Below are 15,755 nucleotides of genomic sequence, written 5' to 3'. Positions count from 1 at the left end.
ATGAGCCGTCGGAACAATGACATGGCACCCTGCTACCAGCGCTACGGCACCGCCATGGAGCCCAAGTTCATCCCGCGCTCCCGCCTCTACGGCCTCCAGCAGGCCGTCTCCGGCCTCCTCCTGCTCCAGTTCGTGGGAGGGATGCTGTGGCGGGCGGCAAGGTGATTATTATTTAACCTGTTTAAGACCTGAGGACGATTCTAAAACATGTCTGCAGGGGTTGACACGAAGGTCTCAGAGGCACTTGCCCGTCGGGCAAGCATAGGTCATGTTCTACTTGCCCACAGGTCTTGCCCACTTGCCCGAAAAGTCAATCGTCCAATATAAATGTATAGGTACATTTTGAATGACCATTCATTTTAACACTAATTTTTTCACTTGCGAATTCTGGGGCTGCACGATAAAAAATTCATAACTCAATATTATTCATGCCAAATATCTAAATAGCTTAATGAATATGACTATGAATTCACACTTGTTATATTTTGAAGTGTAGCAACAGTGAAAACAGCACATTATAGGCCAACATATACATACCACACACACACATACCAGAAGACACTTAATTTCCCATAACCTGACAAAGTGTTCTTATTTTGAAGTCTACCGACCGTCAAGGGTTTACATTTGTCTGACTTGACACGTGCTAATCTAAGCTTTGATCGTTCAATAAACAAACGTCAGTAGGTACTGGGCTGGCATTACTGTTTTGAATCTGACATAAGGAAGGCTTTATAAGCTGCTTGCTGCATTTTTGTATTTTCACACGTCGGTTAGGGACTAGGGAACCACAGCACATGTGATCTGCGGGTGTTTTTTTATTTTATCGCGGGCCGTGCTCATGTCACGCACATGCCAGTGGACGACCCCCCCATCTCAAAGTATTTTGTTCCAGGGACCCCCCCATCTCAAAGTATTTAACTCAAAGAGTTAAAAATGTTCGCTTTGAAAAAATGTACACTGATATGATGACCGATTAGTTGTCCATCCCTAGCGTGTGTGTGTGTGTGTGTGTGTGTGTGTGTGTGTGTGTGTGTGTGTGTGTGTGTGTGTGTGTGTGTGTGTGTGTGTGTGTGTGTGTGTGTGTGTGTGTGTGTGTGTGTGTGTGTGTGTGTGTGTGTGCGTGCGTGCGTGCGTGCGTGCGTGCGTGCGTGTGTGTGTGTGTCTGGGGGGGATGCTGCTGCTAACAGAATGGTTCAGTCATGAGATGTTATTTATCTTTATTCCATGCTTTGCAGTGGAGGGGAGCTGCCCGGCTACGCGCTTCTGTACGGCTGTTTCTCGGCGCTGGGCTGGGTCTGGGCCGTGGTCCTGCTCAGGGTGGAGAGACGCAGGGTGCTGGTGATGGACCGCACCCGAGGACACAGCGCCGCTCTGCTACTCTTCTGGGCCCTGGCCTTCTGTGCAGAGAACCTGGCCTTCGTCTCCTGGTTCAGCCCTCACTGGTGGTGGGCTCTCGGAGACCCCCAGCAACAGGTGAGAGATGGTTCAGTCCTCACTGCATGGTGGTGGGCTCTGGGAGACCCCCAGCAACAGGTGAGAGATGGTTCAGTCCTCACTGCATGGTGGTGGGCTCTGGGAGACCCCCAGCAACAGGTGAGAGACAGTGTTGCCAGATCTGGCGAGAGAAATAACCAGGTTTATGAAAACAAGGCCCAAAAAAGGACGTCTAGGTCACATGAGCATTTTAAACTTACATCTATTGGATATTTGAATTGCCGATCTACAAGCTCACAACGCGTCGCGATGCAACACGTTGTGAGCTTGTAGATTGGCTATTTTAAAAAACTTCTTGGGGAAAATATATATATATATATTATTTTTTTACATTTTAACAATACAAATCTGGTACAGGGGTCCCTGGCACAAAAACTATTTTTAGATGGGGGTCCGTGGACTAAAATACTGGTGTCGGTATCGGTGAGTGTTCCAGCCTCTGCCCATACGATACCTCGTCATTTATCACATGATAATATTTCATTTAGTCATATTTTGATCGCTTCAGTTGATGTTTTATACTCTTACTGTACTATTTTCATTATTCCTTTACTAACTTGTTGCTGCACTTTAACAATTATTAAGGGATTTATTTATTTATTTATTCCTGGATCAGTGGTTCTCAAATCTTTTAATTTCTGAGAGTGTACAAATGGAACCAAATGGACCCGTAAGTGGTCCCAGTGGTTGTACACTCTCTGAGTTACAGACCTGTAAGGGTCCATTTGGTTCCATTTGTACACTCTCAGAGTTACAGACCTGTAAGGGTCCATTTGGAACCCTCTCAAGGAACCCTGAGGGTCCGTGGACCCCACTTTGAGAACCACTGTCCTAGATGTGTTTAAACTACACACTGGTATTGGATCAGTACTCAGTATTGAGCGATACTCAAGCTATCGATATTGGGAAGGAAAACATCTGTACATCTCTACTAACAAAATAACTGACACTGGAATTGGGAAAAAACATTTTATTTATCTGAAATGTAGGCATGTAACGTAAATCTATTGAAATCGATTCAAACTGGTGACAATTTAAATCCATTTAATAAAAAATGTATCACGATGCAAAAAATAGCCCAAAAAAAGAATTGATGAAAAGAGTTTTCAGTCATTTGCTACTGTATTGAAAAGAGGATGAGAGAAAACACATTATTATAGTATAGAAAATACTAGATTTGTCTGGAAAATGATTGTGGTTAAGAAATCGTATCGTGAACCTAGTATTGTGATTCGAATCGTATGGTGAGTTGAGTGATATCTCAACTCACCATATATATAATAATTGCTGTTATGGCCGAAAACCGATATAAACCAGAAAAAAAAAAAATAATATTTTTTTTTTCCATTCTGAAAAAAGGCATATAAACACTGAAATTGTGTGTGTGTGTGTGTGTGTGTGTGTGTGTGTGTGTGTGTGTGTGTGTGTGTGTGTGTGTGTGTGTGTGTGTGTGTGTGTGTGTGTGTGTGTGTGTGTGTATTGTCTATCAATTACAGACCCCATGAAGCCTTGAATTCATGGAGATTGTTTAGTTTTTGTTGCATTCCTGAGCCAATCATTTGATGACCAGAGGAGTTGGTCCTATTGACCGATGACCCGGTCATCAAATGAATGATGATGACTCACCACTAAACACCCTGCCGCTCATCAAAGAGGGAAAGACATTTCACGTGGTGAGTGAGAACTATTTGTCTTTGAATATTAAATGTGTTTTTATTTATTGTGCTGCCTAAAAAATAGATGTTAAATGTTCCATTTATATAAGGTAAATGGTGCATTTATATATGGTACATGGTGCATTTATATAGCACTTTTATCCAAAGCACTTTACATAGATTGTGCATTACATTCACCCATACATTCATACGATGGAGGAGGAAACCATGCAAGGCATCAACCTGCTCATCGGGAGCAATTAGGGGTTCAGTGTCTTGCTCAAGGACACTTCCACACTAACTCTGGGGGAGCCCGGGATCGAACTGAGAATCCGACCGCTCTACCAGCCACTCTACCCCTGAGCCACTGCCGCCCCAGATGTTATGTCTCAATGAGGTCTACCTGGTTAAATTAAGGTTTAATTCAAATATTATGTTAATAATAATATACAATTATTTAATAATGGGGCATGGTGCTGGGTTAGTGTTCACAGTAGTATTACATACAGTATAGAGTATTACATAATAATGCTAAAACTATTCAACAATGGGACATTAATAATGGTTCCCCCAAATGTTTATGATAACTTTATGCAATGTCATTTGTACAGTACATTTCTCTACTCTTTGAATACATTTTCCTTAAAAAAAACACAATTGATTGATTGGTCATTAAAACAAAATGCCCACAGCCCACCCATCTGACCACTTAACATGGTGTGCTCAGTGAATTAACACCCACATCCTTTACAGTTCTACATGTAAGAGTTCTCTCACTGTCAACTCAGGCTGCTGCAGTCTGTCCTACAGGTGCACTTAATGGCCTGTAGGAGTCACTGTGGACTGTGGAGCAGGTGGTAAGTCAAGCCCCCATCACTGTCTTTCCATCTCCTTGTGACAGGAGTTCATCTACAGTTTCCTTCCAGATGTCTTTACAAGACATTTCAGTGCTATGGACCGAGGCATGCTGCATCACACATCCTCATCCATTAAATATCATGTGGATGGATTGATCTTTCACCTATTTTAATCATTTATAGTCATTGTGATTGTGTCTTTTCTTCAGATTACATTCATTGAGGGTCTAAAACAGATGTATTATAATTACATTTTTGATTGTTTATTTTGAGCCATATTATTATTATTATTATTATTATTATTATTATTATTATTATTATTATTATTACCCTTATTATTATACACTAGACCAGCCAACTATTTAGGTTGATTCTTAAGTTTAAATTGTGAACCTGTTCTAACTGAGGTTCCACAGTGATAACGGTTAAACAGCATTATTTTTCATTTTCTTTCTAGTGTAAAACTCACTTCTCACTGATGAAAAAAACTCAATGGGCGCTCCCCGTTCAGCTTTTCCCACTTCTACTGGTTTCCCACATGTACTGTAACATATACATTTGAAAATGGCAGATCTACAAGCCCATAACGAGTGGCATTGCACGTGTTGTGAGCTTGTAGATCTGCTATTTTCAAAAACAATCTTGAATCTTGAGTGTGACACACAGAGCAGGCTGTACATCATGCAGCACCAATAAAACCTTGTATCTCCATCAACTTTTTATGTGCTTTTGTAAAAAAAAAAAAAAAGCCCTACTTGAGCATGCAAATCTGAATGAGCATGTGAACAAGTTCAGGACTTTATTGTTTATTGAAATATCACGGATGATGTCAGTGTAAAGTGGATAATGGACAGTGTTTAGACCCATGTCCTGCACTGTGAAGCTAGCCAGGACTGCATATATAATACTTTAGATATAGGGACAAAAACTATGCTATTGTATGAAAATATAAAAAATCACTGAATAACATGACTGTAGTATAGTGGTCAATAAAGGCTCTGTCATATTATCACCAATGTAATACTCCTGACATGGAATATCATGTACTGAAAGCTTTGATATTATTGAAAATGTGCATTATGTACAGTATAGTGTTGAGAAGTTTTCCACAGTGGTGTAGTGGAGGAGATATGAACAGCAACAGTAACACAAACATACATTGTTCACTATAGCCTACATATTGATTCTGAATATTTCAAACTGTTCCAATACTCATTTACATATATATGCATATTTATTGATATGACTTCCCTGTGTTCTCTAGGTGAAAGGTTAAGAATTTAACACGCAGGCTACGCTGACACAAGCACATACGTATGCACGCACACACACACACACACACACACACACACACACACACACACACACACACACACACACACACACACACACACACACACACACACACACACACACACACACACACACACACACACACACTCTTGCCCCATATATAGCAGCCCCTCCTCTCACTCAAAGTGCTGAACGCAGCTCAAATAATTATACTTCCTCTTTCCATCTCTCTAGTATGATTTGGCCAGGCCACCTCTTTTGCATAATAGCCACTGATGAAAACTGAGGGGAAGAAACCCCCACACACTCCAGAAATGACAGTTGTTTTGCTTGTATGGGTTTTTAAGTGCATACATATAATAATAAACATAGGCTACAACACCTACAATAGAATAAGAAATCAATGTAGTAACGATTGTAAAGGTTGAGCCTAGATATATAATATATTTGGGATCCTGTGTGCTGGGCCGGCCGCACCAATAAATCCATGTATCTCCATATTTAAACTATGTTTTCATAAAATGAATGCCCTACTTACAGTGTCGCACAAAAGTAGTGAAAATAGCCAATGTACAAGCTCACAATGCACCACAATGTGGCGCTTTGTGAGCTTGTAGATCGGCTATTTTCACTATGTTTAAATGTTTACATGTTTTTATAATGATAAAGGATGTTTTTTAGACATACAAGGTTTCCGCCTGACAACACAATGTCAGATGTGAAACCTTCAAGCTAACCACAAGCCTGCCTCTCTGTAACCACCATCTCTGTAGGTCTCTGTACAAACATACACTGAACACACACAATGTTATGCTTTCTATATCAACTGTATGCAGTATGAGGATAATATGTAAGGAGTTATTGTGTCATATTATCATCAGCTGTTATTTATAACAAATGTTTTATTCTACTGGGTGGGATGCAAGAAACAGATGCAAAACTTGCAATCTTGTGTGAGCATGTTCAGGAGTGCATGTTTATTGAAATATCTCATTTTTAGAACAGATGAACTCAGTGTTAAGTGTATAATAGACAGTGTTTAGACCCATGTCCTGCCCTGTGATGCTAGCCAGGACTGCATCCATAATACTTTATAATGGGGCGGCAGTGGCTTAGGGCTAGAATAGCCGGGTAGAGTGAACTGGAAACCACAAGGTTTCCAGTTCGATCCCGGGCTGGGGTTCTCCCCCAGAGTTAGTGTAGAAGTGTCCTTGAGCAAGACGCTGAACCCCTAATTGCTCCCGATGAGCAGGTTGGTGTCTTGCATGGTTTCCTCCGCCATCGGTGTGTGAATGTGTGAATGTAATGCACAATCAATGTAAAGCGCTTTGTATAAAAGCGCTTTATAAATGCACCATTTACTTTAGATAGGGGATGCTATTGTAGTCAATTAACCCATTAACCCATTAAACCAAAACAATATTTATTTGGCCAGAAATGTTTTGTGCCAGAGACGCCCAGAAGAGATTATTTTTGTTAAAAAAGAATCTTTCAAGATTTTAAAAAAATGTTCAAAAATAGTATATTTACAAGATCGAAGTGACACGATGTGAGCTTGTAGATCTGCTATTTTTGAGCTATAATAGCACAGCTATATTGATTATTTTGGGGGTCCCCAGGGGGGTCCCCAGTTCAAATATGATTATTTTGGGGGGGTCGCAGCCTGAATAGTTTGGGAACCCCTGCTGTAGAGTGAACTCCACAGAACACAATCATAATGTTCAAAGTGTTTCCACAGACACCCAGTGGTGTAGTGGAGGACATGAACACACACTTCTAGTGTGTGCAGCAACAATATAGGTTTAGTGTTGTCACAAATATATATTGTTCAATAGCCTACACATTGATTCTGAATATGTCAAACTGTTTCAATATTAATTTATCACAGTATTGATATGGCTCTTGTCATCTGTGCCTAGTTGAAAGGTTAAGAATGCAACACACAGGCTTAACACACACACACACACGCACGCACGCACGCACGCACGCACGCACGCACGCACGCACGCACGCACGCACACACACACACACACACACACACTCACTCACTCACTCACTCACTCACTCACTCACTCTCTCTTGCCCACATGTAGCAGCCCCTCCTCTCACTCGAAGTGCTGAACGCAGCTCAAATAATTGTACTTCCTCTTTCCGTCTCTCTAGTATGATTTGACCATAATGTGTTCCAAACCACTGATGAAAACTGAGGGGAAAAAAACTAAAGGTTATCTCCCCCCCAATCCAGACATTACAGTTGTTTAGCTTATATTGGCGTTAAGTGCATAAACATAATGCATGAACAAGTATGAGGCTACACATCATTACAGGCAGCTACACATGTAGCTTAATGTAACTGTAGCATGTAGAGTCTTGTAGAAAGCGGGGCAGTGTGGTCAGAGCAGTAGAGAAGCTGCTTCCTCTTTAGGTCTAGAGAAGAGGAAACAGTGTGCACACTAAGAGGAAATGAGACGGAGAGGATAGTTTATCTCTGTAGGAGGATAACCACAGTGACTCTGTCTGGTCAGCAGAACTGATCATCTATAGCTGACTAGGTCATTTAAGAACAGTTATGATGTTTTCACTCGTAAGGCCAACATGCTCCTTCACAAATGTTTCATAAAGGGAGGTGATGTACTGTAACTACACATGGACGTCATTAAAGATCTCAGAACTCCTGCTTTCCCAGGTGTCTTGACTCTCTGAACTAGTTCGGAATTAAAGCCTGTCCGAAGTTTCTTCCCGATGTCACAAGGTATTGGCCTTTACAGAAAGACTGGAAGCCACACAGGACGACACCAACCTGAAAGTACAAAGGAAAACCAGCTGAACTTGACAGTTAATTGACGTGACAGTCACCGGTATAGACGTTGTTATTTTAAAGATGGAGTGCCATGATATTTTTCAACCCTAAAACCTGATCATAAGGTATTATTATTATGTAAGAATAAAAAATAAAAAAAATAAAGTGTACAGAAATTGTAAAAAAAAAAATGTTTATGTGGACACGCCTCCAGTTCATTAAGTATGCCTGGTTCTCACCTTAGCACCTCCTCCACCACCTTAGCACCACCCACCTGTCCTAGTCCCTCCTCCTCCTAATGCCCACACCTGTTGTGTTATGATAATGAGGGGGAGGGTATGTTTTTTGGGGGCTCTGTGATCACTAAAGGGCTGTTTCTCTATTGACCCTCAAGATTTCAGCCTCCAGGAAGAAACTCCAAATAATCAGAAAAGACATAAAACCACCACCGGGGGACTTAATGAAGTTCTATCAACCTCATAGACACATGAAAAACAGAAAAAGTGCAAAAACATGGCACCAGCTCTTTAAGTGTGAATAAACCATGTGTGTGGTCTCTTTCAGCTCGGCTGTTTACTGATCCGTTTCATAGCCCAGGTCAGGTCTGTGTTTTAACCCATTGTTATGAGCCTATAGGGCAGTGGCGGAACAACTGAAAGCCGGGCCGGTAGGCACGGCACACTGATCAGGTCCCCCCTCTGCACGCGCACGCACACGCAGCGCCTGTGCATGTGTGTCCAGCCCGTGCATGTGTGTCCAGCCCGTGCACGTGTGCCCAGCCTGTGCATGTGTGCTCAGTCACCAGTGCACAGGCTGGTGAATCTCTGGGAAAGTTGCTGAGAGGCGGAGCACGCAAAGTGCGTCTAATTCTAATGAAATAAAGGTCCATGTGATCTGACGGCCCGGGCCCCCGGAGTCCCGGGCCCATAGGCGGCCGCCTACCTCGCCTACCCGGACGCTCCGCCACTGCTATAGGGTCATATATATGTTTTCCTGTGTGTTGCCTGTGTGTGTAGGTATGTTTCTCTCATTGGTGTGTGTGCAATTGAGTAACTGAGTACCAGCTGGTGTGAATGCGTGGTGGCTGAGTGTGACTGGCTGATGACTAGGTGGAGCCTGCTGATAATTGGCTCTTGTGACCAGGCTGGGGACTAAAAGATTGGTAAAATGGTAAATGGTAAAATGGTAAATGGTGCATTTATATAGCGCTTTTATCCAAAGCGCTTTACATTGATTGTGCCATTCACCCATTCACACACACATTCATACACCGATGGGGGAGGAAACCATGCAAGGCACCAACCTGCTCATTGGGAGCAATTAGGGGTTCAGCGTCTTGCTCAAGGACACTTCGACACTAGCCTGCTCCAACGCTCCTGATTTCGTGTATAGAAGGGCGGGTGTATAGAGGCGCAGTGAGACTGCGCCTGATCCCATTGGTTCACCGATCTGTCCGTCAACCCCCGCCCCGTTAACACAACATTACGAGCGACGCCCACTGCACTCTGGTTGGTTGGGGAAATCCCACTTCCTTATACCCAGGACAGGCTATGGTTGGTCCAGGCTTTTATTTTTTAGCAAAACTAAACAATAAAAGCCTGGAGATCGAGGCTACTTCGACACTAACTCTGGGGGAGCGCTAGCCTGGCTCCAGCCCGTGAATCGCTAGCCACGGCCATTAAAAAAATATGTTCAGGCGATTCTGGTCTGGTGACGCTCTCATAGGAGGTCTCAGCCTCGGTTGAAAATCTGTTCGACGAATCGGGATCGGGATAATCCAGTATGAACCAATCGCCAAAGAGTCTTTGAAAAAAAAAACTTTGGCCACGCCCCCATCTCAGCAATCGGCTGCATTGAGAGGGCTTTCAGACTGAATAATGGAGTGAAACGAAATGAAAATTCAGGCTGAGAGTCAGGCTAGGGGAGCGCCCCAGCCCGGGATCGAACTGGGAACCTTGTGATTTCCAGTTCACTCTACCCAGCCACTCTACCCCTGAGCCACTGCCACCCCTGGTGGCTGTCCTCAGTTGTACTTATGTCCTTCTTCTAGCCAAGTTCCCAAACAGCAGCACTTTGATCAGTTTTAGACTTGTGATACTGTAATGCGTTGTGTATGTAGGGGCGGGTGACCTCTCTCTTTGTCATTTCAGTTTGTTCTGTGTTTTGTTAGTTGAGAGTAGGACTTGCTTATTTTGGAAGTTATGGTCCCCACCCTGAGGTATTGTAAATGTGTTTTATTAATTGTAAAATAAATCGTGAACTCTTACGATTTTAAACCTGTGTGGCTTGTCTGAATTGGGAACTGGGTAGGAGGGAGTCCATTTTTATGTTACACCTGGTGACCCCTAGGCCGGGTCGTAACACCCATTTAGACCTGAGGCTCATTCTAAAAACGCCTTCTAAATCCTACCCCACGTTTTCTGAAAATGTTTCTACAGTATACATTGTCTCTGTCGGGTGGAAACCTCATATGTTCAAAACTGTCACAGGATTCAAATTCAAAAATGGCAAAAGTAGCAGATCTACAAGCTTTGAGCTTGTAGATCTGCTACTTTTGTAGTATGATCAAGTAGGGCCTTAATTCAGGAAAAAGCTCAAAATTAAACTGCTGTCTGTGGGGGAGGGAATGGGGGGGGATTCCACAACTGACAATCAGCAATCACTGAGCAGTCACAGCTTGGTAAAGGCAGTAGTGTCAGCCTGCAGTAATGAGGTGAATGGTGGAGCTGCTGCAGGTCTGTACACAGAGACAAACATTTTAATCCTGAATTTGTGATATATTACATGACCAGTTTAAAACGGCTGTTCTTTTTTTTCACCTCCTCCTTTGCTGATTGCTGGTGTCAATAAGACATTATTCATACCCAGCTGTGACTGAAATCAAATGTTTGAAATGTTTCTTTACATTACAGTTTTATTAATAACTGTAATGTTTAGTTCTTGTATGACAGCGGCAGTCGTCCTGGGAACGGTTTGTTGGATCTGGGCCGTGTGTATAGAAACAAACAAATGGTGCCTGGTTCGAGTTGGGTCTGGTGCACTAGCTGTCTGTGCAATCCCCAATCAAGCTTAAGACACAAACGTCATTAGTTCCTGTGAGATTTGATTAGGTAATGTTTGCCAGCCGTGTCCATTGCGTTCGCAAATGGACTAGGTACGGTTCAATTTATAGGCTCTAAAACCTTTCGAGTTGCGTTCGGGAACGCCAGCCTACTGCAGCAAAAAAAAATATGTGTCTAGTTACCCATGTAGAATCTCTGAGGTCTTCATGAGGTGAAAGTTTTCATATTTTGAACATAGTGAAAATGATCATCTATGTAGTGTAATGTGAAATAATGTCATCATAAAAACAACCAGTGTTTTAATGTCTCGTCACACTCTGTGCTTTATTGACTCATTTCATCAAAGTTTCAGCAGCACATTAATCTCAGGCTGGGGGTCAGAATAATGTCTGAGGTCAGTATTAGTTAATGATGTTCAATCATATGACATGTTTTGATCACACGTATGATGCCTGCAGTAAAACACATTCTGCTCTTACATACCCGAGCACAAGATGTAACAATAAATACAACCTTGAACATTAAATGTTCAATTGGTCCATTGCAGTCTGGCCTGCAGTGTATCTACACTGCAGGCCAGACTGCAATGGACCAAGCTTTGATTGGCATTTATTAACCTCACATACCACTTGTATCATGTTATAATAATAATAATAATCTTTATTTGTATAGCACCTTTCATGACATGACATGCAGCTCAAAGTGCTTTACAGAGCAAGAATACAATTACAGTTACAAATAATTAGGGACAAAACTTTAATTATATTTTATATTTTTTTATATTCTTAAATTATGCCGGGAAAATATATTTTAAAAGATCAAAGTGTTGACTATTAAACTATTTGATAGGCCAACCTCCCACAGTTTAGATGTCAACTCCATAAAATGGCATATCTGACGGAGTTGACCAATTTTTTTTTTCATTCCACAGCACTACAGTCGTAGTTAGTAATTTATTAAGTTGCTTAGATTTCTACTAATGCTAGTTGAATTAGACATTTTAAAACATATTCTAACAAAGATGATATTAATAGTACATTCTTACACCTGACACATAGTTTCCTGTTCAAACTCATTGACGTCACAGATGTTGTTCTTAGTTGAGTTTGAGGAAGAGACAAACGCCCTCAGATGAACTCAGACACTCGACGTCGATGGATGTGAAGAAGCAGCGTCTTTTCTCTCAACGTCTCCTCTTCTGATGAAGGTAAAACGTCTCTTTGAATGAAGGCTCTGGTGAATGTGTGAATTCACCATCCTATAGCAGGACAACATGTTTAAGTAGACTATTATATGGTATTGCATTGCACAATATGAATGTAGGAAATGCTCATAAGAAGTTATATTATATTTATAGTGTAATACTTACAGAGCAGATTAACAGGTTAAATCATACATGGGCAACTGGCGGCCCGGGGGCCACACGTAGCCCCCACCTTCACTTAATGCAGCCCGCAGGTTAATATCAGAATACCGATATATTATTGATTTCAGCTGTTACAATTCCAAACATGCAAACATGACCCTCTTTAATTACTTCAGTCTATATTAGTAGCTTAATGACTAGTACTAAAATGCTATTGTCTTTTTTATGTCCAATGTAGTTGTATTTAAGTTCATAAAGTTGTGTCCCTCTGGAGTGAGTGTGGAAATATAGTGGCCCTCTGCATCATCAAAGTTGCGTCACCCCTGGGTTAAATGAAAGTCTGATATTCAAGGTAAAAACAAGGCTCCAGTCTGGCATGGTGTTTAACATGAACATAAGCTGTGTTGTGTAGCTGTGTGTGTCATGGTGTTTAACATGAACATAAGCTGTGTTGTGTTGCTGTGTCTCATGGTGTTTAACATGAACATAATCTGTGTTGTGTTGCTGTGTGTCTCATGGTGTTTAACATGAACATAAGCTGTGTTGTGTTGCTGTGTGTCTCATGGTGTTTAACATGAACATAAGCTGTGTTGTGTTGCTGTGTGTCTCATGGTGTTTAACATGAACATAAGCTGTGTTGTGTAGCTGTGTGTCTCATGGTGTTAAACATGAACATAATCTGTGTTGTGTTGCTGTGTGTCTCATGGTGTTTAACATGAACATAAGCTGTGTTGTGTAGCTGTGTCTCATGGTGTTTAACATGAACATAAGCTGTGTTGTGTAGCTGTGTGTCTCATGGTGTTAAACATGAACATAAGCTATGTTGTGTTGCTGTCTCATGGTGTTTAACATGAACATAAGCTGTGTTGTGTTGCTGTGTGTCTCATGGTCTTGCAGATTTTTTTTCCAAGAATCCACGATTTGCATTGACAAAGCATTGGCAGATTCCGCCCCATAGGTAAAATAAAAGTGCGGTGGGGTCGTGCCCTTAAGGTATCTTTTACTTTACTTGTGTATTTCAAATGTTCAGTACTTTTACTTCTAGAGTGCCGCGCTATGAGCTTGTAGATCTGTATTTTTTAAATCGGGAAAATGTGTGAAAATCTTTGAATATTATTTTTTTCTGTAGCGCACATTTTTAACCCTGTTACAACTTCTGGGGGTCCCTGGAACAACATATTTTGAGATGGGGGTCCGCGGTCAAAATTCATATAATTTAAGATTTGCTCAAATTAAAAAAAAATAGCAGATCTACAAGCTCATAGCGCAGTGTGGCACTCGGTGCCGCGCTATGAGCTTGTAGATCTGCTATTTTTTAATAGCCAAAGAAATCTAAAAGAGATTATTTCCCGTCTTAATGGTTTAAAGACCTAATGAAATGACAAATACACATTTAGAGCATACCCACGGTCATAATGAGGACATATCTATCATTATATGCCATATATATATATATATGTATATATATATATATATATATATATCTATATATATATCTATATACCTGTATATTATATATATAATATATATATATATATATATATATTATATATAATATTATATATATATATATAATATATATATATATATATATATATATATATTATATATATATATATACTATATTTAATAAATACTATTTTTGTTGCGGTTTTCAAATATTGTTTAATCTAATTATGGTCATGATTCAGCAGCCTGGATGGCTTAGTTCCAGGCTTAAAATAATGAATATCAATATTTTTTGAAATCTCTATGGGAAAAAAATAATCCGGTTTCTATCTGTGGACTCACAAAATGGCCGCCACTACTATGCCCTATATAGGCGTATCGGGGTTGTTTATGTCTGAGTCAGAGTGACGTGGCCGTGGTCCTCCCTGCAGGTGTATGAGGTTTGTTTATGGTTATATCTGAGTCAGAGTGATGTGGCCATGGTCCTGCTTATATGGCGTAGAGGTTTGTTTATGGTTATATCTGAGTCTGAGTGATGTGGCCATGGTCCTGCTTATATGGCGTATGAGGTTTGTTTATGGTTATGTCTGAGTCAGAGTGATGTGGCCATGGTCCTGCTTATATATGGGCGTATGTTACGAACCACTGTTGTATAGTACCTACACATGACCGCCATCTTGTTTTGTCAGGGTGAAGTTTGCTGCTGTGCATGTCGACGGCATCTTGTTTTGACAAGGTGAAGTTAACGGTTGTGCGTGTGGGTGCACATGAAAATGCAGAGAACAGCTCCTTCTTTGTGACCAAATCCCCTGCTCTCGCACCTGTTTCGGATGCTATCAATGCATAGAATGGGAGATTATCACGTTCTATCAGACCATTGAATGGGCGAAGTAGGCGACCTACTAGCTACCCCGCGATTTATCAGACCATTCATTGGGCGTAATCAGGAGCTACTGACCTACCGACGGAGATGACTTAAATTGTTCAGTTTCGGTTTTGGTTTTGGTTGTTTTGGTTTCGGACCATGACGGAGGCGCGCAGTCTCAGGCGAGCTGGAGCCCCGCGACGGGCCACCGAGGGAGCTAAGGCGACCGAGTTGCCGTCCGGAGCGGTGCGACGCTCGCCTGTGCCTACTCAGCGCCGTTCGAGTTATGTACCGATACGCACAGAATCGTAAATATTGTTGTGGGGACTGCTCCGCCTCCGTCGGTAGGTCAGTAGCTCCTGATTACGCCCAATGAATGGTCTGACAAATCGCAGGGTAGACAGTAGCTCGCCTACTTCGCCCATTCAATGGTCTGATAAAACGTGATAATCTCCCATTCAATGCATTGATAGCATTCGAAGCCGGTGGCTCTCATGAGAGCAGGGGATGTGGTCACAAAGAAGGCTGTATGTCATGTCTAGCACTACTGAGAAATGACCTAACCACATGCCTTGCAAACAACACACTGCCTCTCTGCAACCACCATCTCTGCAGGCATGGATGCCGATGCATGTTGGGTGGGTAGGGTACTCAACAACAAGTCACACACACACATCAACCAAGTTTTAACCCCTTCATCAGAAATACCTGATGAATGTCAGTTGGAAACATTGTACTTGCAATAAAATACTTGTTTTGCTTTAAGTGAAGACATTTGGGAAGATATCTGAAGAGTCCATCTGCAGTCTGACGCACGAGACATAGAGGGCTCTGGCTGTCCCTTATATTAAAGGGACAGACTTTAGGGATATTATATTATATTAATTATTGTATTATTATATTAGATTTTA

General features: G+C 41.5%; 1 protein-coding gene across 1 annotated transcript; it reads left to right on the top strand.

The window, feature by feature from the left end:
* Positions 1–13,314, top strand: LOC311054049 (ATP-binding cassette sub-family B member 6-like; the record flags this gene model as incomplete). The annotated part of the gene is made up of 4 exons (XM_084069929.1): positions 1–161; positions 1,239–1,596; positions 8,667–8,699; positions 13,270–13,314. 4 exons carry the CDS (start codon positions 1–3, stop codon positions 13,312–13,314), a joined length of 597 nt encoding a protein of 198 aa, XP_083926055.1.
* Positions 13,315–15,755: the final 2,441 nt, after the last annotated feature.

The sequence above is a fragment of the Gymnoscopelus microlampas genome (genome assembly GCF_963454915.1).
Source record: "Gymnoscopelus microlampas genome assembly, chromosome: 10".
In the NCBI taxonomy this organism is placed as follows: domain Eukaryota; kingdom Metazoa; phylum Chordata; class Actinopteri; order Myctophiformes; family Myctophidae; genus Gymnoscopelus; species Gymnoscopelus microlampas.
The sequence above is the reverse complement of the archived record's forward strand: the minus strand, read 5'-3'. Positions and strand labels throughout refer to the sequence as shown.